The following is a 25,621-nucleotide window of genomic DNA, read 5'->3' as shown; positions in this document are numbered from 1 at the left end:
TTTTTCATCCGTCTGTTCCTCGATAAAGTGGTCCCAAAGAGAAACAATATTTATTGGTGACATGAAACGGGCGGGCGGCAATTTCCCACAAACATGGGTGCTCGAGGTCCTCATAGGAAGGCACCATCTGTTAGGCTGTCTAAAGAGTTTTGTGACTTGCTTCGTTTCACGGTGCTTTGCAGACTGTTCCTAGCAGACTGTGCGCGCTACAATCGGTAAAAATGCATGGTTGTTTCTAAGCTGAATTGCAGTTGCATATAACATGAGGCAATAAAGTTGACCAAGAAAACTTAAAAGTTTATATGTGTATGATTGACGTTGGCATGCAATATGTCTATGTATGCAACCGTAAAGCCCTCGGCATTTGTTGCACTTTCGTAACCACTGAAGCTTTATGGAGAGTGGTGGACCTTCCATCCCGACAGATCACTATCGATTTATTCATGAGAGTCGGTTAACGCCGACACTCGTAGAATACACTGAGTGAGTGACCGATCGTATGTTCCATCACGTCTCTTTTCTCTGTTTTAATGGCAGTCAACCCAATGCAATTTCAGGACGTCAAAGCAAAAATTATTTTGGACGAGGGAATCTATTGATATTTAAAGTTACCACCACTTCTTAGCACTTTTGTCATTATTTTTTTATACTTGAAGCATCTGACATAGCGCGATAAAACTGCTACTCCAGGATACCATGCTAGTTTAAAATTCTCGCGTTATTTTGGTTCAAAATCTTGTGAATACAAACTTACGAGTCGAATAATGCGGCCCAATCATTGTCTTGGTCAGGACTTCTTATTTCGGTTCAAAATCTTACAAATATAAGTTAACGAGTGGAAGAATACAAGCGTTGTCCTCGTCAGGACTGGCTAGCAGGTAACATATCATTTACAGAGAGGCGTTTCAGTCATCTGGAATTCAATTTGGTCGTACTCATCCGTTGTAACCTGCCATAAACACAGGTGAAGGGTTACTTCTCTATAATCCTCTTCAGGACGTGAAGACCACAGTGACACAGAGAGGATGTGTGAGTGTGAACAGTGTCAATACTAAAAGGCCTCTCGTTGTTCACATGTTCAGAGGTCTTTTGGAAGGAAATAAGAAGATTAAATGCAAAAGTAGACCCACGGCTTTCTTTGGTGACCAACAGTCATTTCACACAGACAAGCTTCCAATATCCCCGCATTTCTTTTGGCACAGACACGACTATGAATATTGTGTGATGACATGTTTTGCAACACCTTTCAATTTGCCCCGCAATTGTTTGTAGTTGTATAATCCTAATCCGTGTTAATGAAACAAGATTCGCCCTCTCCCAGCTAATGAGACCCAAAGGTGGCTCATGAACTTCAGAAATCTGCAGCGTCTAGACAGACAGCTTTTTGCTCCATGCCGTAAGGAATCGCTTCAATAATTATTCGAGTTGCCAACATGAGAGGGAAACGTTGTAGTTATTGAACTAATATTCAGAAACAATGTATGCTTTGGCTTGCATGATTTCTCACTAAATAAAGTAAGGTAACTGTTAAGGAATTGATTCTGATGGGTGAAATGAGCGAACCAATTCTCATCTTCATGTAGCTGGTATTTCAACTAGACATTCTGGTATAGTTCCCATGAGAACCAGTACTGCATCTGCCGCATGTTTTGTTTGTCTCCTTGGTTTATCCCGTGTGAATTCGTCTCTGCGAGTTCAGAATGGCGTGTTGAGTAAAACAAATGACACGTCAGACACCAGTTCTTTGTGCAGTATAGTCTACAGATAAAGCAGGCGGTGGTTCTGAGAATCTAAACGGTAGAAAGTAATCTGGACTTCCAATGATGCATTGTTTCTCGTGGTTTAAAAGGAGGATTTGGGAGTGATGGATGACTGAGATACTAGATACGTTAGTCATTTGCAAACGAACATGCAAGGTGGGAAGCTTAGGGCGTAAAAGATAACTGCTTCTTCATTTGTAAACGTCAGTGGAAATAGTCAAATTGTCTAGGCCTTTGGGAAACTAATGTGTGTTTATTAATGCCACATGGTGAGAATGTGAGCCAGAACATTTTTCAAAACGTAGAGTCTATATTGTATCTCTACTTTTTGAAACAAAGAAATGTAAACTTAACCAGAAAGGTAACATTTGACAAAGCAAATGCATAATGTTTACCTTTGCATATGGTCTGCTCTGTTTATTTTTAGTCAAATACATTCATATAAATTGTTAGACAGGAGTCTAAATCCCTCCTACTATAAAATTGCAACATTATGTAACCCAACACTAGTTACCATCGTGAGCTCGCGAGACGTCAACAAATCAAGTCATTGGCCAGATCAGAGGTCAGTGTTTGGAACGGAAGAAGAGGAAACATAGCAAAAACAATGTTTTCCTTCGGTAAACATAAATATGGTTACAGAGTTCTATGCTGCCTAAATTTGTATTCTACCTTCATAGATCACACAGCTTTTATAATATTCCATTCTCCATATTTCTAGTCGGTGAATTTGAGCGTCAGAAAGCTGGTACACCAGAGCGTATCGAATTTATTTTGGTGGATCGGACTGGAAGATTAGCGCACACGAGAACCCTGAAGTACGCAGAAGTGATAAAGAGCAAATTACTTTTTGCTACATTGGGCACGATTTCCATCATACACATCCATTGACCATGCGAGGACTTTGAACCAGATATTGAACCCACACTGAGTTGTGCTTTCGATTCTGTCTTAATGGCCACGAGCTATCCATTATACCTCTTCCCGAAACTGGCCATTAAACAAAATCTTCCCATGCTTGAGTGATATGTATTACACCCATGGTGTCTCCTGCCTCTATGTTAGTAATGAAGGTAGCATTTAGTATGCAGGTGGACAGCGTTGTCTGTGGCGCGATTGAAGTACATTGAAAATAATAGGGGGTAGTTTTTCTTCTGAAACCGATTCAATCTGGGCGAGTAATGGGTATTACTTCCACTAATGAGAGCTCAGCTTATTTCGGTGCAGTTTGCCCGGGTGTTGGCTACTAAACAATACAACTCATAGGCAAGTTTACGGAATGACTCATGTAAGTTATAAGATGAAGTGCACATTTTCAGAACGGAATATTTGATTTTCTTTGTGAAAAGTGATACTGTTATCACATACTAGATTATCTGATAAAGTTAAAGCCCATTTCCGGTTCAACAGCCCTTGGGCCACACAGTTGTGCAATCACCACAGCATCGGGCTGGTCCGCTGATAGTGTTTAACTACCATACACGACCCAAATGCAGAGTGCTGAGGACAGAAAGCAGTATGTACCATTTTTTAAAGTCTTTGGTATGACTCGGCCGGGGGTCGAATTCACGGCCTGCCGAATGCGAAGAAGAACACTCTGCCCACATGCATGGCAATTGCTCCAGTTCACCAGATTATCAGGTTTCCCCCTATTAGGATTTCACCTCGCTACTCAGTGCTGCTTGCCAGCGGATATATCGATAAAGACAATGGCTCGGTTACCTACAAGTAGCTCCGAGGCGTTTTCAACATAGATACGAAATTTGGCGCTGCACTTCCAGCCGTAATCCCTGCATCGCTTCCCGGAGATACTTTCGTTAGATAAACGTGTTACAGCAGTTAGAAAACTCGTATAGTTTGATTCACGGTGCCGGAGAGATCAAAATCTTTCCACGTCTTCCGGCGACAATTACTGCTTTAAGGACCACTCAATATCCCTGTCTAGAGTTATGAATATACCGATTTTTTTAAACACAGTATTATTTTATATAGACTTTAGGTAAAAAAAATGCGTATTGGGTTATCCGATGTGCAACGGAGGTCATTTTCTCAGGTAAATACAAAATCTGATGGATAGATTTATTACGTTAAATAAAATGCTAGAAGAAATACGTAATGTATTTCTGTGCGTTTCGGCGGTCATAAAATGCCAAGTAAATGCTAGAGACGCTTCATTGCTACCTAAGACCTACACTAGGTACCTTCTTTGTGCCACGTTAATTTTGCACACAACCAAACTGCATGGCGAGGGTCTATAATAAATCACCCTTTCCTTTCATGTCGTCTTGCGAAATGCATGAGAACCAACGGACCGAGGATATGAAATGTGAGCCGTCAAATATGAAATATCTGAGGCAATCTACTATATATCTGTCACTGCATCTACCAACGTGAGGGGAAAAAGAAATCGACAGGAGCTTCCTTTTACAGCTACGTTGATATTGAAACAAGACGACATGTGAGAAATATTTGCCTAGGTGCCATATTTATCATCACCAAGGCAGAATGGTTGTACTGATAGGCAATTACATTGCTAAAGTTCAAATTCTCACGCACGACTGCAACATGGTTCCCCTGACATGTGAATGACAGTGCGGAACCATCAGAGGTGCCAGGCTGTGTTGTTAGCAGGGAAGGGATGACAGAACGCAACCTTCTCTAGACCGGACGGACGGGAAATAGTGTACCGGAGGAAGGAATAATCACAAAGAAACACAATCCAACGAACTTGAGGTGTAGATCAATCCCGAAGTCGTAATTATCTGACCGAGGATGAGCAGTAATATATACCCGTAGACATCGCATGTCCAATCCCTCACTAAGACCCATTCATTTGTGGTTAGCTCCACACCGACGTATTGACAGTGGTGAAAAAGTGGCAGGGTCTGGGGAAGGCGGATCGTGATTAGTATGCCGAATGAGGTGGCATTGATTACACTGCTACTACAGATATTTCACAGGGTATGAGCAAGAAAAGAAGGTCTTTTATGTCTTGTGACCTTATTTCTTGGTTTTACGGCATCAACTATATGTATATCACAACAGTCGCAGCCCGAAGGCTGAATTGATGAAGTGATATACACAACTAGACTGCTGGCAATAAAATACAATTTCTACACATTAAAATGAGAATTATTACGATCAGCATAATACTTCATATATTCAAAACGTGTGGACTGAAATACACGAAGTACTGATTTCAAGAAAAGTACACGACAACGAAGGAAACTTAGTAGCAATTTACAGAACCTCGCTGCACATGAGAACTTGTGAAGAGACAGGAAATACATGTTAACACTATTTACCTTCCTCCTTACCTTAGTTTTTACTTTAAAAAATACAGGGTGTTCTGTAACCCTGCATCAGAAATACGGACTGCGAAGGCACAAAGTTTCGATAACATGAATCAGGTACAGTACACGTTTTACATGTCGCGGCATCTACGTGATGTTCAAATGAAAAGACAGTTTTACCAAATGTTCAAATTTCAACATTAAATGCTTACCTGAAACGAGTGGTTCTGCAGTGAAAAGGAAGAGAAGGAGGGGTACCACCACTAGATGCCCCATGCCGCAGCGGTATAACACGACTGAAGGTTTACTGTCCATCTCTCTGAGACTCGTAACCACGTCCGTAACGAGGAAAATTCAGCAGCGCAGAGTGGTCGTTCTGTCGACCGATAATTTCCTCAGCTCGGTTTTACTGCCGGCGTGGGAGATAACCTGTTCTGGTGAGATGTGGAGAGGACTAGACTGCTCTTGTCTCACCTTGCATAACAACCGGGACTGGCGCCTGTCTTAGCGGTTGGACAAATACTAGTTAAGCCCAGGGGGACATGAATATCCAATGATGCCAGTACAGAGGCGTTGATTGGCGGTTGGAGTCTTCATGAGACCACACTCAAATACGTGGGTTTAATCCATTCAGCATTGCCTCTGCCCGACAACCTGGCTTGGTAGAGACACATTTAGCGGGGCTCGCACAGAAGGGAAATGAAATTGTCAACAACATTTACAGATTAATCAATCATTCTGAGATGGTGGGAGCTGGGGAGGTTTTACGGAAAATAGAGTCGCGTCAAGGCATTGGGGAATCCATTCATTGCGGACGTGTTGGGATTTGGTAACATTTTTACGGCACTGTAAATGTTCATCATTTGCTGACAGTAAAGCTTCAACTCAGTTCTCACTCAGAAATATAGATTTACAAGAGGGATAGTTCGGAATCGTCCTTGTTACGTATGTAGACTGGTCTTGGTCATGTGGAAATATTCACTACTCTTGGGAACTTTCCGTACAACATTATATTCAAGTCATACTTTTTAAAGAATTATGCTATGTTAGTTTGGAGATGAGTAACACGTTATTCATGTTGTAACACGTCTAGTTTATGCAATCTATACTTAATGGTTGTAATATACAACAATATATATATATATATATATATATATATATAGATCTGTAATACGTTTATAGCTCATGTTCTTGTATGTAACTTCATTGCAGAGCTCTGTTACCTAAGATAATAAACTTGGACAATATTTGTCATATACGTAACGAGTATCGACAATGATGCATTTCCTGTCACATGTATTTATTACCTTCAGATAACGCAATTCATTGTAAACGCAGGAAGGCATTCATTCCATATCTACCCCAACAAGTTAGTCATTAGATGCCGTTTGAGCAAGTCATAAGGTCTTCTCACCGATCGTTGAAGAGCCACACGGGACATAAATTACCGGTAACCCGAAGACAATTGGAGAGGCTTGTTTAATTGATGCTGCCAGCTGGTCGATGTTTCGATGCTGTAAGTCGATGAGGAATATAAGCCGATTGGCCGGTTTTGCTCTGAGCACGGCGTGTGTCATCCGCAGTAATCTTTGCAATTGTAGTTTGGTCACGGACATGGTTAGAGTATATGAATAAACATTACGTGTCTATCTAGCGTGATAGGTTTGTGAGTACCATGCATGCGTTGCTTTGTATATGGCCATGGGGCCCTCTTTGTTGAAGACTTTGTTACACATTGGTAACCTTGTCCTGAATACCAGCCAACCAAGGTTCACGGATGTTTGGAAGCAGTCTGACCAGATTAAGACCAAGAGTAACTCGCTATGCGAATCCAAATTTGAGTTAAATTGGAGTCAAATTACACTGCCAACCACACCGAGACCTACTTCAGAACACCAGACAACCACCGGCCAAACATATTCGACTCGAACTTGCAGATGCTAGAAGCTTCTTCACAAATAACGCGAGGCTGTGCCCAGCGTGAGTCCAAATCGTACGGTGTGAGGTTTGGAATAACAAGAGGACTGACATTCAGAGTTGAGTGGAGTAAGATCAGCCAAGAAGATCATCGAGGTTACTCACGGGGTTTGGAAAGGAAGTGGGCTGTGTTACCGATGGCATATTGGTGTTTCAAACGGCGTATATGCTTCCTTCACGGTGACTTTATTGCATCTATTATGTTTAACTCATCATACATTCCTTCCACTCTATGACTCAAGATGTTGGTGTTCATATTTTAATTCGATACAGCAGATATTGTATTTTCCACTTCGGCATTGGACCATGGAAACCAGTCAACATTACGGTACGCGGTAGCAGAGTTATAGACACTACATATTCAACAAGGCAAAATTTCAGTACCCGCCGTGGATTTACTGTAGGAGGGTAGTATATTTAAATTTTAGTCACTAACTTATAATTAGCAAGAGTAACACACAGTGCAACATGTGCAGTCCCAAATGTTCTTGCTTGCGAGTGCCTCGCCTTGATGACGAGTGCTACAGGTGATGATGATGTTTTGATGATAATCAGGAAAACAAAATTGTATTATCATCATTGCCATTACTAACTTAGCAAGAGAAACACACAGTGCAACATGTGCAGCCCCAAAGTTTCTTCCTACAAACAATCCAGAGTCCGTGTCTCGGCTTCATGATGAGAGCTTCAGGTCATGCAAAGATGATAAAACACTTTGATGACAATGTTTCCACGGTAGAAGAGTAAAAGACTCTACAATCAGGAAGACAAAATTGCACATATTATCATTACCCACCGTGGATATCACTGTAGAATGGTAGTATATTTAGATATGAGGCACTATCTTTAATATTAAGAGAAACACAGTAACACCGCATGAACGGTCCCAGAGGTTCTTGTGACACACAACCTAGACTCGGCTTGATGACTAGAGCTACAGGTCATGCGAAGATGATAAGACACTTTGATGACGAGGGAGGAAACCTTGCGGCCTTTACCCGGAGTATCTGAGAAGGGCAAGGAAGTCGTCAATGTAAATGTGTACAGTGTGAAATTGAATCGGTGCCGTGATAGCGAAGTAAATGATGATCACAGCGGGCGTTGGCGCTGTTGCATTACATCACACTGATGTCATGAGTACAATGTGCGCCAATATCGTTGAATAGGGGGCGCCAATTTAAGATGTAATTGAAGTTAATAAAGTGGGCAGACAAAGAGACGCGGGAGGATAAGGGAATTAGACGACGGATGTAACCTGTCCTTTGGCTTACAAGCATGCAGACAATCCAATTTGCTTTCAAGAACGACGCGACAAAAATCTAGGTTAAACAGGTTTTATAGCACGAATATATCAGAACAGTTTGATTGTAACAAATAGATAACAATATAAATGGGGGACGGCTGATTTTGCTTCATAGAATGCAGAAGTCAAAATTGTTTTGAACTATATATTTTAAAATATATTTAGAAAATACCAATATCTATACCTAGTAGTAGTAGTTGTTGTAGAAAATATTACTCTCCTTGAAAAACGTGAAGTTACTTCTGCCATGGCGGTTCATGAACATTTTACTCCCCATTTCGTTATCGATACTTGGTGGGTCGAAGGCAAGATTGCTCAATTACAGACAAAGCGTGTAGGACTCGCAATTGAAATTCGCTACAATCAATACAAAGTCCGCACGTAGATGGTCTAAGGTAAGCCTCTTTATCCATTATAACTAAGGCTTGATGGCACACACTACGGGGAATAGAGGCGTAAGAGTGGCTCTAATCACTCTAAATAATCAGTTGATTAAGAAACAGGCCATTGGAAAATGGGAAACCGTTGCGTAAAATAAGATGTGGACCTTTCTGACCCGGGCTTCTATTTCATGCATCCCAGACCCCAAGGTGACGAGAGCGCTAGCTGCAAATGTATTTGTGGCTTTAAATCAGTCTGAAAGGACAGGCTATTGATATAATTTGTGACCCATGTAATATAAGAGAGGGCGGCAGTGGCGAGTGGTTACAGATATGTGCTTGTGCATTGGAGGATGTAGTGTTTTCGATTTAAGCTCTAAACTATGTCTAGTGCGGCCGCTGGGTGCATAAAGGGTAATATCAGCTGAATATTTTCTGTGAAAGCCTATGTCACACATAGCCTTCCGAACACTGCCGAAATATCCAAAACAATGATTAGGAGTAGGTCGGGAGCAAGGTCGGCTTTGGTTGGCTAGTGTTCGACCAGGACGGCTATTGTTCGGCTGAATGTTTAAAAAAGTTTAAAACATTGGGTTGTGGACGGGATTCCTACTCCAGATAGCTACAATTATGTCCATCATCTTACACAATCGTGTTACCCAAAATGTGCGCAGCTGAAAACGCTGAAACGCCGCATCATCTAATCAAATTACCGTCACGGAGAGTTGCGTTTGCCGGTCTATAGAAAATCTATACCGGCTCGGTCCGCAACCAGCACAACCTAATGGGATCGATAAGGCAAGCCGGGTTTTGGCCGGGCTTGAAAGCTGAGTGTTGTCAGGAAAATCCCTTAAATTCTCTTAATCCTCACATGCTTTCAATATTCTACTCATAGATCATTAAGAACAATTTGTAGAAAACTGCATCAAAGGTGTAATATTGTGTGTTGTCAGGAAAAATCCCTTAAATTCCCTTACATCCCTTCGATATCCTACTTATAGATCATTAAGAACAATTTGTACAAAAGTGTATCAAAGGTGTAACACTGTAGATGTGGTTATGTGATGTACCCACCGCAAGAGAAATCCACGTAATCTGCAATATACTGCGGTTAGGCTAGGTCGCACGCATGGCAGAGTTAACTTCAAAACACCGCAATTACACAAGCTTCATTTCTTTAACAGTATCAGACACCTTCGTGACCCGACGCCCGGAGCCAACACCGATCATCCCAACTTCCAAAGGCCGGGGCTTATGGTCAGGAGGAAGGGTCATGGACATGTGTGGTTGGTGAATGAAACGTCTATACTGCAGTGTGTAGGTTATAAGCCGCGTCAATTGCAATTGGTATGTCATCACGATCGTCATAAAACCACAACAAAACACTAGGATACGGATATAAACCCTTGATAAACCTTCATGGATTGTTGGAGAACATTGATGTACAGGCATGTGAAGCTCTCACTGCCAGACATTGATCACGGCGTTGGAATAGTTGGATGACACCTCAAATAACCAACTCGTAGTAGATTTATTGCTTAGTACATGTCTATTCACCGGGTCATTGGGATGCGGATATTAAAACCGGGAGATACACCACGGCTTACATTATCTGATATATATGATTTGCTATATTTTGCCTCAACAAATTAGAAATACCGGTATGCATTAATTATGTAAAAAGAAGTGGATGTAGAGCTCTAGTCCTGATGGCCACACTGAGGCCAAGTCTTCCGTTATCGGGGTCAGACGACAGTCTCCGGCCGGCAGCTGCTCCGGGCTGATGCAGCGCAACTTCCATCAATTGTCTCCTCCTGCAGCCCTGAAGACCAGTTCTGGGAGCCTAACTGGTCCGATATAGGGTGAACACACTAGAGGTCTTCTGTGGTAGCGCGCGGTTCCAAAAGTGACGACTTTGAGGGTCCTAAAAGGGTATTGAGTGTCCATGTTTGAGTTCACATTTCTCAAAATCTGCAGTAAAATGACATTAGATACTATTATGGCCAACAAGTGTAAGAAATTGTGATTTTGGGGTGCGAATTATTTCGCTCCGAAATTGTCCCAGATTTAGCGCTTGACGTTCTCAGAGCAGATTTGCAACCCATTTACTACTGCGATCGTTTTTATAATTAACTTGAGTATCTGATGTCTTTTTAAAAGCAGACGGTGCCCCTAAAACGTGCTCTGTAACACCTAATGAGATATTTCCGCCTCGTTCTCTTACCAGAGGTCCCAGATGACTTTCCTCAACGAGATATTACTACATTCCTCCTTATACTTATTATACACATCGTCAGTGTACCCTCTGCCTTTAGATACCGCCAGTTGTGTGTGTGGGCATCACCAAAGATTACACCTAGGAGAAAAGTTAACACGCAAAAGGGCCATCATAGCCACCGTGCAGATTTTAATTAGAGTAATTTGCATTCTGCTCAGGAAAATAGTATTTCATCCAAAAGCTTTTAACCTTTCCTCTTCAGCTTTAACGTTATCTAACTTTTAAGTTTAAAGATTTTTAACTTAAAAGTTAAAAATCTCTCGAACGGTCTCGTACGGTCAAAACAAAAGGAAAGTGAGTGAAAAAAATGAATCAAGAAGGCATTCTGTTGAAGTTGATGAAGTCTGTCAGGCGAAGATATTGCTACAGACAACGTAATCGGTGTCTTTCCTGTGATAACACTAAGCTTTTGAGATATGACATCCCTGATCAATTTATGCCCGGGTATCTGTGAATTAGCGCCCAATGTTTGAAATGGATGATGACCAACAACAATGGTTCAACAATAGCCATCGCCCTTTTTAAAGCATATACTTCAGTTTATAGTAAAGCTATAGAACCGAACATGTAACATTTTCTGCCATACTGCAGTAATCGTACATGTAGATATTATGTAGATGTCTTTTGCAACATAACAAATATACTAACAAACAGATATCCCTCTTCAACTGTGAAGGAAATCATTGAAGTTTGTCCTAATCTAATAATGACCTTGAGAGTTCCTACTTGTGATGCTCGTAGCGATGTTCCCTGACATTGAGATGGGATCCGGAGTGTAGAGATCCTGCAAAAATGCAGAACGCATCACGACTCAGAGGACACAGTATTCTTCACTCGTGTGTTTAATGTTGCGTAGCTAACAACGCCGGGGAATCCCTGAATATCCTCACCATTAACTCACACATGATTCATTACCGCTCGCTTCCCATTCCACCATGTCTACGTCAATGTCGACTGTTGAAAGCAAAGTTGTTCAGGGTCTGTTGGGGAGGGTAGTAAGCTGGAACAACTGACGTAGTCGTCAGCTTAGCCGGAACGCTGTAATCGGGAAGCATTTGTGCAATGTTAAAGTATGAACAAGAAATATGATTATGGTTATTTAATCTAGCAGCTGCAAAGCAGACATGCTTAAGCAGACCTCTTTTAATAACAGAACCCATTCAAGTTTTATGCTTTAAAGCTACAATGGAAAACCACATGTGTGCTAGCTATGGACAGTATCAAGGTATTTGTTGGGCTATATACGTTCTGCAAAGTGTCCAGACATATTCCGTCTTTGTCCAGACACAGTTCATTGATCGTGCGGATGACGTATAGCTAATATACAGTTACGCTAAAGGTCTGTACTTGTCTAGACGATATATGGTCCATCCATACCCATATCGGCTAGCATAGACATCAGTGCGATGACCTTACACATCTACCTGCCCTAGTTGATCCCCTGTTGATGTTGATAGACGGCTTGGGGTGGATTTCGTGTGTTCTGTTGCCATACCTCAATGTAAGGGGATTACCAGATCAAACCCCGCGTCGATGCCAACAGTGAAGTCCATTCAGCAGCCAGCCGGTCCTTTCTCATTTCACTCTTGATCTGCTCCAATTGAAAAGTTCTCTGTGGTGCTGTTTCTGTGAATCCGCTCGTGGACAGAACAACCCAGACGTTAAATAAGATGTGGGAGAAGTGTGTTGTAGCTGCTGAATGGTTGACGAGCCACTTTTCTCTCAAGACGTCATGCCAAAAATACTCCATTTGGCACTAAATCAATAGAGTTTTTACAAGTTCAGGTGATGATTGCCCTATCCAGTGGTATTCGCGGCCGGCTAGCTGTTTGTCTTTAGTTCATTTTTTAGTTCAACTTTTGTTTCGTAACTTTTTTTTCATGGGTGGTGTTAAGTCTTATACTTCTAATTCCCAGACTGTTCTGAGTAAGAATGTGTGTACTCGAATAGGCAAATGACAAGGAAATTAAAGGATCTTTATCAGCTTTGAAGCAAGCTCCTGTCTCCTTTCAACTGAAGGAAAGGAGTACTTTCTTTACAATCAAAGATAAGCACCCTTGGCATGGGGTAATTTTTTTCATTGCACATTTGACCATACATTACACATGAAGTTCAGGGGAAAGTTGGAGATCGTGCTCCCATTAGACAGTTTCCTTCCGCAGAAGGGAAGTCGTCTGAACGGCAATTCCTCCCTGGCGCCGAAGTGGTGGGTAGTTAATGCGGTGTGCCCTTGACTTTGGCCCCGTGGAATGTACTGTGACTTCCTTGGCTTTGGGGACTTACTTACTTTACTTTGTCTTGATCCATGTCTACCGTCTGGTGGGAACAGTTGGCGACCAACCACTAGTCTGGAGGCTCTTGTTATAGGTATGCCATACCTGGTCAGACAGGATGTCCTCTTCACCCTGTCCCCACGTTTTCCTGCGAATCCCTCTTGCCTTAGGTCCAGACTTTCTGTTGCCGTATGCTATGAGCAGTATTTTTTGTAGTGGCATTCTTACAAGCTGTCCGAACCAATAGATTTGTTGTTGGATATTGATATCACTTTCTTTATCAGAAGAGCAATGAGATGTTATGCACAAATATTCCGCTAGTAGTCACACCAAACCTGTGTTGGGTTGAGAGAGCCTTTTAAGATAGGAATACATGTATGTTCGAAAAAATTCCTTTATTTCTCGAGTCGTATTATGTCAGAGCAAGATAATCAAATATGCCTTTTGTTTATAGTTTATATCATGCCATCATTGTTTGGAGGTGATATTTTTTCATCAAGAAGTGTAATGAAAACACATTTAAGGTGACTGTATCCGTAATTGTTCTGTAACCCTTAAATAATGCTATTGAGTCTGTGAAGCAAAATTGTCAGAATAAATGTAATAACTGCCAAATGCCTCGTCTATCTTTTGTACCAACGCTATGAAAGACAAGTCAAGATTACTGTCGACGATGGATGGCTGCCGAGATCCAGTTTTGATCAGCGTAGTTTTCTAGTGATACCAAAGAGTGCAGTAGACACAAAACGCGCTTGGGGGCATCCTTATCACTTCTCACACCTATCACTGTCTTATCACCAGTTCTACACAAGAAAGGATCTTCATCAGAAAAGTACAGGGTAAAGATATTCGACATTTTTCAAATATTCGGGTGTAACTGGTTGGGTGGTGTTTAGGAGTAGGTCCGGGTGTGGTTGTCAGTCAAATTTGATTTAATTTTAACTCAAATTCGATTAGATTCGTATTGATTGGTAGGAGTAGCCTAAATCTGGTCAGACTGTTTCCGCACTTTAGCCAACCTTGGTTGGTTAGTGTTCGGGGGAATGTACTGAATGTATAACAGGGGCTTAATGTCTGGATGGTCACTAACTTTGTGGAACAATGTGCAGCGCCCTTCTACAGTTTGAAAATCAATGTGATGGCCTACGAGCTAAACAAATGTGTCTTGAGATAAGTTAAATGCCAGTAAGCTTGTCGCAATTCATATGTGTGTTTGATAATCTTAATTTTTATCTTTCTCTGACTCTCATAATCAATGACGCCCTTTCATTTCATCAATGTGCGGTCCAATGTACAGATTGTACACTTACTAGTTTGCTACATTTACTAAGTTCGTGAGGTTTGGTGGCATGTCGATTGTATAGAATCGGCTGTGACATCGCTTGATTTACCAGTATCGCCTTCTATCAACCATATGGCTACAAGCAATTTTGTTAAACTATGCTGGGGGACGATGTCGGCTTCCAACGACCTATGACCTACTGACTCTTTGTAAATTCACGTGCATGGAATGACATGGAAGAAGACCTGACTTATGTAAAAAAATTCGATGAGTTTATAGTACTGCGAGAAAAGTTTATTGTCCATAATCTCTGTATAGGTATATTACATTCGGTGTTGTTTAATACAATATGGCAATTCTATTGTGATTACTAGGCCATACGTACACGAACTGTTTCTCACAACTTTGTGACTTATATTTACACACCACAATGCTGTCATTGATAACCATGAGGGTATCATCGGTCACCAGATGGCAGGTATGCAATTAACACACTTTACACTCCCAAAGCATACCCTGGAGATATTGATGGAAGCACTTCCAATTTTTAACTCAAAGACGATTTTAGGATGAAAAACAGGTGTGCCATTTCCGATTAATTATGCCGGTCTATCCTTGAAGCAGTCAATAATCCCTCGAGTACGCTTGCTGGAAGCTTTAAATCTATCGATTCTAAATTACTATATACCTTTGAAGCAAATAACATCTTACAGCGCTCCCTCTAGACATAAGCAATCACAAAATAATCAGAGCCATCTGGGCGTAGCATTAGACAGAAACCTTTGAATAAGACACAAGACTACACAAATATTTACATAAACATTTACGTCTTGTCTTTCACGCGTTTCAAGTTATCTTCTGTTGCTTACGTGGCAGAACGTTAGGATGTATTACGCTTAATTAAGTCTATCGCTAGGTATACATATGTCGCACATGGATTAAGGTTCTATCGTTAGCCAAACGATTCTTGTTCTTGTGCTCACAAGTAATCGCCAATAAGTTTTCTCATATCGCTCAACATCCAATTGCTGAAATGTTTAATCTTATGTTGAGTTTAGCCTAGGCTTTTATACAACATGCTGGATACATAAAAAGCAATTACGTGTCTACATGCTATCAATGGTTAGATAAAAAGTACAATTTTGCATTTTGTCGTAGAACTTTATCAAACACTACGCTGGCAGATATGATATTTTCCGGGACTTGTTCGGCCGTATTCTACTCGGTTTTCTATATAATTACATTCACATTTTGTAACAACACGTACATTTTAAATATAAACAATTTACTGCACTGATCTATGTACAACCATTGATTGTGACAATGAATATTGCAACTGACGATCAGAAATAGAATAACGGATAAAAAACGGTTCTCTGGCTAAAATTCACTAATGCATCTTTGTCCAGTGCTAATATTTCAAAATGATGATTTGAATGCATTGAATCAATTGTGGTTCACTCGCCAATGTTTTAGTATCGTTATTGATTGTTGCATGTAGACTTCATCAGTCAGTATTTTAAAATGATGTTAGGGTCCTCTACTCTATGATGTCTATGATGACTAGAACCAGACTTCACTTGAAAGTGATGCATATGCATAATCACAGAAAGTTGATGTCTTCATTTTAGCCGTGTCTTGTTGTGTGAGACATTTCACTGAGGCTATTGGCGTATTGCCTGGATAAAATCAGCGACTTGAAACCTTGGCGAAAGTTCGGATTGAAGTACCCGTATATGATGGGATTCACGGAGCTGTTGAAGTACGATAACCAGTGGGCAATCGGGAACGCGTAGATGTACACGATGTGTTTCTGATGGCGGGTCAGCTGGTCGTGAGCAAAGGCATTCACCAACATGATCGTGTAGAGCGGCAGCCAGAAGAGTGCGAACAGAATCACCACGACGATGAGCATCTTGATCACTTTGATCTTCTTCTTCATGATTGCGTTCTGGGCCTCCACAGATGCCCTCTGCCCCGGCGATGATTTGAACCAGACCTGATATCCGATGACCATGTACAGAACGAGAATGATGCTCAGCGGCGCGAGATAGCAGATGAGGACGATAGCCAAGGAGTAATAATTGCTGATGTCCCGTTTTGTCCATGACCCTGACTCAGGCCACTGCTCCATGCAGTAATGTACCATGTATGTCACACCCCCCTGATTGTGAGCAATGACCTCATCACGGTTGAAGATCATCAGTGGCAGACCGACGGCGGCGGCGAACACCCAAATGGCGATGACGATCTTGGTCATGGCAGTAACCGTGATTTTAGGTTTGGTAGGCAGGACAATGGCATAAAACCTGCAAATAAAGCATGGACCTTAACGTAAGTAACGTAAGTATTGCATTGTATTGCTTGATGCCCTTCATTTATCTATCTATAAAAGCTTCACAGAAAATATCTGTAGGAACGTCTTTTAAGATCCTGATTCCGGCACCGATCACAGATATTTTCCAATGACATACAAAAATGGTGATAATAGAACATGGTAATTGACATCGCATTACTGTCAAAACAAAGATAAGACATGTAATGGGGTCCGTTTACCTGTCGACTGCGATTGCCAGCAGAGTAAAGACTGAGGCCACCACGGAGGCGGTGGACATGAAAGAAACCAGGCGGCACATGACGTCTCCGAATGGCCAGCCTGAAGAGGATAGAAAGAAATTGTCAGGGTTAAGTTTCATTAAGGTATAGCTTGCACACAACATATGCATCCTATCCGCGCGACTACAAACACATTGCATTGAAAAAACAAATATACGTTGGAAATAGTACAGAGCCAAGCTGCAAGGTTCTGTATTAACAACTATGAAAGCTAGGGGTGCTAGTGTGATGAAAATGAAAACAAACTTAAAGTGGGTTTCACTGGAAAATGGTGCAGAAAAACTGAAAACTGTCCAGACTATGCATGATGCATAATTTACAGGTGGGTGTACCAGCTACTAACTTAAAGTACTTAATACGAAATAGCCATGCCTTAATACACCAAACTTTCAACCAAGGATCGATGTGTTAAAAAACTATTTTTCCCCAAACATGTATCGCAGAGTAGAACTTGCTTTCACCAAGTACAGCAGGGGAGTTAGATGTTCAAAGGTTAGGTACAACATGTCGTGCCGAGAGGCGGTTATACCAGCTATACAGACACAGACAGATAATTGACCTTACCCATCACCACGTTGTCTGCCAGGGTGGCCGGCATACAGAAGATCCCCACCAGGAGGTCACTCACGGCCAAGTTCAGGATGAAGTAGTTGGTCACCGTGCGCATGCGCGGGATCTTGATGACGACGAAGCACACCAGGGTGTTGCCGACCAGACAGAGGGCGAAGATGAGGAAGTACGACACGCCAAATAAGGCGATAACCGGGACCGACTGTTTCAGACGTGTCGCTGTTGATATTTTTATATCGGTCAAATTCTGACCAACACTGTTGTTATTGTGAAAGTCTGAAGAATTAAGAAATGTGTCGAAGGTAACCATTGTAAAACAGTTTTGAATATTTGTCAATCACGAAAAAATGCTGTTTTCGTTCTTTTCAACGGTACTGACATTAAAGGTATTTCAGTTGATAGCCTGCAGAAATGGGTCTTGTTACTTTGCCATTTTTCAGACTGGGTCGTTAGATGTTGATTTAGGACATTTTCCCGTGGATAGAAATCAGCACTCTGAAATGTGCAACCTGACTTGAAAATCTGTAACAGAAGAGGGGAGTTAATGTGTTAATACTTCTTTCAAATTGATCTCTATACTAGTTTAATGTAGATATGATACGGTATATTACACAGATTGATTGGCTACCTTCTTGTCTTTGTACATTTCAATGTCAATCAGAAATTTAAATAGCAGCATCAAAGTCATTATCTTTATTTAAAGGCATTCAAGGCAATTTCAAGGCGTCAATACAAAATGTTCTGGATGTGGAAATTTGTCTGACATTACCATTTCCTGGCACATTTTCGTCATCATTTTATATTCATGAGTTTGAAACAGCCCCGCGAGGGAGTCTCTTAATTTTGGGGATCTATTGATTAGTTTAACTACTCATAAATAGTCAGAACCAGCCAAGGATACAAATCACAAGCAACCGTTTCCGCCAGAAACATGAAATAGGGTTGATCCAACTTACTACATTAAAAGAATTACCAGAAAATTGACTTTGAAAATCCAGTTTTGCCGCCCTAAATTGCATTGGATGCCTTTAATGGACTACTGATGGGACCACCCCCGGCCCAACCTACGATACCACCATTACAACATGGGATTTTACAGTATTCCCTGCTGCAAAGTGAAGTGAAGTCATCGGCTTTTGTACAAAATCCTTCTGCTTTGATTTATTCATGAACTCTTGCTAACGTTTGACGCAAACAGCAGCTCTTGTTTCTGGCTGCGTGACTGAGCTCGCTGTTGTTCCAATTGCTTTTTAATAAGCACGAAGAAACCTTTTAGAACACAGTGATGCGTTTTATATCTTTATAGATATGGGTATATCAGCAGTGTCCCTGGGAGGTTATGCCCTTTCCTAAAGGTGAATCACAGATCTGATCTACCAGCTTCTTCTGCTTAGGCGAAACATAAATGGACGTTATCTAACTACCATTCCTGGTGGACAAGAATGATAACCTTTGAAAAGTCGGTTACTTTAAACTTATTATAAGGGTATGGTAACATGCAGTCAAAGAAAGTCATTAAAAAAAAATTCGCAACATAATATATACTCCCACTCCCTAAAGTACTCTGGCAATAACTTTATCTGAAATATTCTATTGTCAAATGACCTTGCTACTCCGAGAAGAGGCAACTTTTAACGACCCCTATTTAGACACATAAGGAAAGTCCCACAACATGCCTCACCGTGACCCGGGAGCAATGTAGTAAATAAGTACGTCAGTACTCAAAGGTGTGATGTATTTCATGAAGTTCCATTATACATTCCTTCGTAACAATCCGAGCGGCAGAGAGGGCTAAGGTTACACTGTTACTTAGTGGTTGAATAGGACCGAGTGCTTGTAAATAGCAGGTACAGTCAGAGGGTTAATGTTATGGTACATGGGTAATGATGGTACTCATGGCTGAAGGTTACAAGTGTCGACGGCAGCATCCTGTGTAGTTGCTTTCGATATTCTTTACTTCATACCATAGGAATAGATATTTAAGAGATATGGATGAAATTTATTGATTTGCCTCATGTTTCTTCTTCTTCTTCTCCCTTTTATCCTGCATTTAAATGGATTCAACTTTGAATTTGGACTTTGAAACTTGATATGGAGGTAGAGTGGACAAAATTCATGCGCGAGCGGATGTCATCCATATAATGATATCAACATGGCCTTATCGCAAAAACGTCAACATTTTTGGCATCTATGTATTCCTTGGAAACTTAAATGAAAACGGAACTGTGATCTGGCAATGAAGATGAGACTTTGCAGGCATTAGACCTGGGGTTGTGATGAAACAGTGGGTCCAATCTTATCTTCTTAGCTGATTCCTTAGAGTGCACTGTTGGAGCGGTTCCAAGGCAAATGCCAGTCGCAGTGTAGTAGAGGTGGTGAAGAGAGACTCTTTGGATCAGAAAACAAGTTTTAGACAAATGCTCTGCCAACTCTCAGAGTAGTAGCGACAGGGAATATTCGGTACCATGTGGTATGAATGGCTTTTATTGCCAGTAAAAGGGGTGCCGTAGACAATGATCAATGATCATGACCTACCCTTTGACGCCCACATATTCACCAGGCAACCTTTGAAAGTCAACTTCAGGGCAAATAGTTTGTGCAGCAAATGAGGAGACTTGGCTCAATGTTTTCGTATTTTGTAAGATGATATTCACTTTCACCCAAATAAAATACAGACAAAGGCTACAATACAACCAGGCAAAAATCAGAATCAACCAAAGATTAATCCAGGAAACCTATAGATATATTGAATAGCAAAGTTCTTAATTCACAAACACTTGTTAACAAGAGCCGACGTTTCGATGATCGTCTGTCATCTTCACCAGGGCAATTATGACTGTGGCCCTAAACGAAAAGTAAATATGACATACATAGATATTGTTACATCTGTTTTTCAATAATTACCTATAAGAAATGTCACAACCAGTAACATCTAGCTTCAGTGCACAGTGAACCAGTAACACCTAGCTTCAGTGCACAGTGAACCAGTAACACCTAGCTTCAGGACACAGTGAACCAGAAACACCTAGCTTCAGTGCACAGTGAACCAGTAACACCTAGCTTCAGGGCACAGTGAACCAGTAACACCTAGCTTCAGTGCACAGTGAACCAGTAACACCTAGCCTCAGTGCACAGTGAACCAGTTATGATTGCCCGGATCAAAATGACAGACGTGGTTGTGAATAATGGCCTTAACTGTTTAATAATTCACCAACCTGATGAAATTATTCAAGGGGGGTACAGATTTATTGTTTTTGAATCTTCTGGTACACTGGAATCGCTTTTCTCTGGCCTTTCCCCCATGATGCTAGAAGAGTCTAGGGGTTTCTTGTTCAATTTATGCTGACATCGACCAGTGACAGATTCGGTAGCATCAGGGGTGCTTCATCAACGTGTGTCCGCCTCCCGCGTCGGGAAAATTGCTCTCGTGTATCAAAGCAGACAGGCTTAAAGACAGCTTGTTAAGATGGACGGCGTAGCGGGAGGTTCACACTCAAACCTGATCGATCCGTCTCCACCTCGGATGTACCGTGACAACAGGATCTTACGGGATCTGAGCCTTGGTGCACCGCGTTGTTGTAAACCACTGATTCCATATAGAGTGGTATACAATTTTTATTTTTATTGGTTAGTTTGAATGGAAATTAATTCAGAAAGAACTGTACTCTACATTAACAAAGATACCCAGGAAGGCAGAGGAATAGCTATTTGTCATATATATAAAGACTAGACCGGGCATGACCAGAGTCAATTGCTTGACGACAACCCTAGATGAGTATTGTGGTCAACTGGACAGCAGCCGTCCGTTAATGATGATGAGGGTCCCTCAGGATTACATGAAATTCACGTTGATGAATGGGAATTTAGCAATCGTAGATCCAAAACCAGGCTATTGTTGCATCCAGAACCATGCGTTTCTAGGTCTACACCTGAATTCACTAGGGTTCAGGCACGGTTCTGGGTGGTCTCCGGATCCGCGTATCCTAGAACGTAGATTTGCCCCAGGTACGGTTCTAAACAAGCGTGGACTATCCATAACCTTAAACTATCACCTGACTATCCATAAACTATTGCCTGAGCAGGGTTCCGGATAAAGCACGGTTCTGGATACAATAGCCAACTGATAAAGGACATATACCGTCAAATAAAACAAGCAGGATTTTATGGGAAAACACACAAAATTAACAGCTCCAGCCTTCCAACGTTATGTAAAGTAATAAAAGTATAGTCTTCTTCGACGTAGTAAAAGTATTGTCCATGTATGAGCTTCCTGTGCAAATCGTCACGCCAATGAGATCCCCTCCAGTACAGTTACTGATGTAAAAAGTAAGCATCTTACCACACGCAGTCCCCTCTTGATTTTCGTGAAATATGTTGGTGGGCGATTTGATTACTCTTCCAGGAAAAGGTGTGTTATGTCATGTGTGCATAGTGGCTCAAAAACTTCCATTGCTCCATAGTCCAAAAAGTACTCAGAGACCCGTATTAACATTACTGCTATACTTGAAATGGAATCATTATCGCTTCGCCTTCTGTGACGCAAAAGAAGCTTTGGATGCCATGAATGATGTAGTGCGAATCAGTGCGATAGTGCCAAGTAACCATTAATGTGCCACTGAAGTGAGAACGTTGCATCCTGTGCAATTTCAGGGCGGCAAAGTTACACCTTCAGGTGCAATTTTCTGGTTTTACCTTTGATTTATTAGTAGGTTAAATCAATCCTATTCCATAGGATACTGATATCGGTGAGGTAAAAACATGTGACTGACCGAAAACGGTTGGTGGTTCTGTATACGTACTACCTATGTATGAGTGATCCCCCCCAAAAATGTAACTTGTTTTGGGGCTATTTCCAATGCTTTAACTAAAAGATTATGGCACAAATGTGCTAAGGCAGATTTCCACCTCCAGAATATCTCTTTGTATAATGTAATAATATTTCCATCCTGAAATTGCATTGAATGTCTTGCAATGATGCATTCACCTCTTCACAGCAATGGCCTCTCCATCGTGTCTTTTGTCCTGTAATATAACGTGTGTTCATCACTGTCGCTTTACGCCTATAGAAAGGCGGATGACGACGTCATCAGGTATAATGTCAATTTTCCAGAATGGGCTTGAACCGTTTTACGGTTTATCCTTGGGAGAGATACGGCGAGCAGCTCTGCCGAACCGTCTTCAACGCCCGTCACAGTCGTAAAACACATTACTCGGCAAGCATCACAGTAAGCAATACGTCGCATGGGTGATTTTGCTGGATAAACCATATTTTGGTGTAACAATAGGATTTGTATGGTGCTTTTGTTATGATTGATGCATGCTACTTTTACATTCAAATGTCAATTCAAACCTTTTGATATTTTGACGAGAACTATCACGGAAAGCGCAGAGGCATATCGACCAGATTCCTAACACCTTAAAGGCATCCAATCGGATTTCAGGGCAGCAAAATATTCTAAATGGGCAATCTTTATGATATTGACACATACTGCCCCACATTAGCACATTTCAATCAGTATTTCATACTTTGGAGAACTGCAGAAACAAGCCCCATTTATGTCATGGGTGGTACCTACAAATCAGCCCAGAGCCCTGCTAGTAACCATTTTCCGTCAGAATGTTGGGTATTTGTGCTCCAAGAGGGTCAATATACATTGGGATAGTGTGGTTTTAACTCTGTATGTAGATACATGCCTAGAATATTGTCTTTGAAAAATCGGGTTTCCAAGCCCTAAAAACTGCACTGGATGCCTTTAATCATCCACAACGTCACGCTGATTTGATTAGTCCCTGACGCAAAAGACAGCTATTTTCGCCCCAGTACTAAGAGTGTCGCGGAATGGTAATGTGAAGGCTGATGTCCCATCATGCGACTGGTCTATGTACGAAAATAAAAGTTGATGACAGAATCCTAAAAGTATAGAGAGGGCCAAGACCGCCTTAGAATGGATGCAATCAGCTATCATTCATTCTTTCTTCTTAAGGGAGCATGAAAATGGGATCAGTGAAGATTTGGTAGGAGGACAAATGCCAGCTTACGAACTGAAAAGTTCCGTCCGAAAACAATTCTATCAGGTTGGTAGGACATACGATACAATACCAGCGGCGAGAATTAGTACTCCAGTTAGAAGCTCTGAGAAAGATGTCTGACAGGTGTCAAAACATAGGCAGGTGAGAAACACTACCAGTTGTGTTAGAAGAAAATCCCTATATCTTGAAATGTACCGTGTTTAACATCCACAGGTATGAAGATCTAGACTCCAGTTAAAGATTCGCCATGAGTTTACGGACGGTTTACACCGTGATTGATATACAGGTACTGCCGAGTCAGTATCTAATGGGTAACTGAATAGAGAGGAAATGAAACGAAGAGCTGCGATCTATCTTATTCTCAGAAACATGCCGCTGCGGTTTTAAAGGTCAAAAGTGTCGTGTGATACTGAGCAGGTGGAACAAATTGAATGAGGAGGATCCATCACGTCTTGATAGTCCTACATGGAGTTATATTTGCACATGACTAATACAGGAAGCATCATTTAGAATATAAACGATGCATCTAGTCAGAAGTCGTCAGTTCATTCTTGTATTGAAGATAATTACATCATCACTCAAAGAGTTATCCGCTGGATTATATTACGGTTGCTGTAATCATCTTGTGTGCAGATGAGGAAAGGGGATCGAAAGTTGTGCAACTATAAGTTTGGAATTACATTTTGAACTGGCGGAGCTAGCAGACGGTGAGATCCACGATCCACTAGACGGCAATCTTTGAGCGACCATTCAGCATCCAAAATTGGATTTGTGTGCCCATTGCATTAATTTTATACATCAAAATATCACGCAGGGTATAAAAGTATAGTTAAATGACAACAAAACATAAAAAAACATAAAAAATCCTTTCCTTATCCGTGGAATTTGGTGAGAGATCTGTCAAACCTTTGCTGACCTAAATCTGGTGCGACTGCTTCTGAACTTAGCCAACCTTGGTCGGCTGGTGTCCGGGGCATCAGCAGTCGCAGCATCTGATGGAAAAGGAATGTTACAGACCCGGACTACCATCCGTTCTCCTGTTCCGTTGAACTTGTGGAATTAATCTCCTCTGAGCCTGGTGATTAGATTTTCATCCTGCCGCGGCTCAGGTGGCAGTTCTTTCGATAACGGCCTTGGAAATTCTCCTGGTCACATTTGACATTTGCGCGGTTTCTCATTATCGCGCCGGAACAGCGCTCATAACGTTCTGACGGGTGGACCTGATCGCTTCCCGCCTGATGGGACAACAATTGGAGGGATTTGATGCGGTTCGGATTGCAGGATCTCGAAGCTTAGATTTTGGTGGGAGTTTTTGTAAAGAAACGCCTGGAGCTGTCCATTTCAAAGTGTGAAATAACTTACTATTACATACAATGCATTCGTCAAATCTAATGAATTTCAGTCATCTTTTGCAACTAGATACTTTGCGACAGCTGGACAAAAGGAGCGTGAGTGAAAAAAAGCTGTGGAATTCTAAACATTTTCTCGCACATTAAGAAAGTATCAGTATCATATCCATCTACATCCGTACTATGCCATATCAATGATAAACACGTTAAAAATGTTTACCATTAGAAAACACAAGGCTAGCTTTATATTTCCACAGAATACTCAATATGGAATTTCAATTTTGTATATGCTACTAAAGGATCTTGAAGTTTGCTTTTGTGAGAGTAATGTATATAAATCACAGTGGCGTCTTCATAGCTCAGCGCTTTATGAAATACGATGCAGCCTTATTAAGAGTAAGAATGATTGATTTGATTGTCTAACTGTACTCTGTGAATAACCAAACATTCGACATTAGCTGCGGCCAAGAAATTGCCTAAACGCTGCGCTGCATGACCTTACCGACCTAA

At 41.3% G+C, this 25,621-nt stretch overlaps 1 protein-coding gene across 1 annotated transcript; it reads right to left on the bottom strand.

Moving 5' to 3' along the window:
* Positions 1 to 16,112: 16,112 nt before the first annotated feature.
* Positions 16,113 to 18,133, bottom strand: LOC109466762 (neuropeptide FF receptor 2-like). Its single transcript, XM_019764586.1, has 3 exons — positions 17,727 to 18,133; positions 17,103 to 17,202; positions 16,113 to 16,855 (listed from the first exon to the last, which is right to left on the bottom strand). The coding sequence occupies exons 1-3, from the start codon at positions 18,040 to 18,042 to the stop codon at positions 16,174 to 16,176; spliced, it is 1,098 nt and encodes a 365-aa protein (XP_019620145.1). The 5' UTR covers positions 18,043 to 18,133; the 3' UTR covers positions 16,113 to 16,173.
* Between the last annotated feature and the right edge of the window lie 7,488 nt (positions 18,134 to 25,621).

The sequence above is a fragment of the Branchiostoma belcheri genome, unplaced genomic scaffold, assembly GCF_001625305.1.
Source record: "Branchiostoma belcheri isolate BF01 breed outbred unplaced genomic scaffold, Haploidv18h27 scaffold17, whole genome shotgun sequence".
In the NCBI taxonomy this organism is placed as follows: Eukaryota; Metazoa; Chordata; class Leptocardii; order Amphioxiformes; family Branchiostomatidae; genus Branchiostoma; species Branchiostoma belcheri.
This window is presented reverse-complemented; position numbering and strand designations above follow the sequence as displayed.

Bases quoted from the DNA above. Each gene is read 5' to 3' on its own strand.
- LOC109466762 (XM_019764586.1), bottom strand. From the start codon at position 18,042: ATGGTTACCTTCGACACATTTCTTAATTCTTCAGACTTTCACAATAAC. The intron at 17,203-17,726 runs GTAAGGTCAATT...TATCCTCTTCAG, and splicing joins GGCAGACAACGTGGTGATGG to GCTGGCCATTCGGAGACGTC. The intron at 16,856-17,102 runs GTAAACGGACCC...CTTTATTTGCAG, and splicing joins CTGGCAATCGCAGTCGACAG to GTTTTATGCCATTGTCCTGC.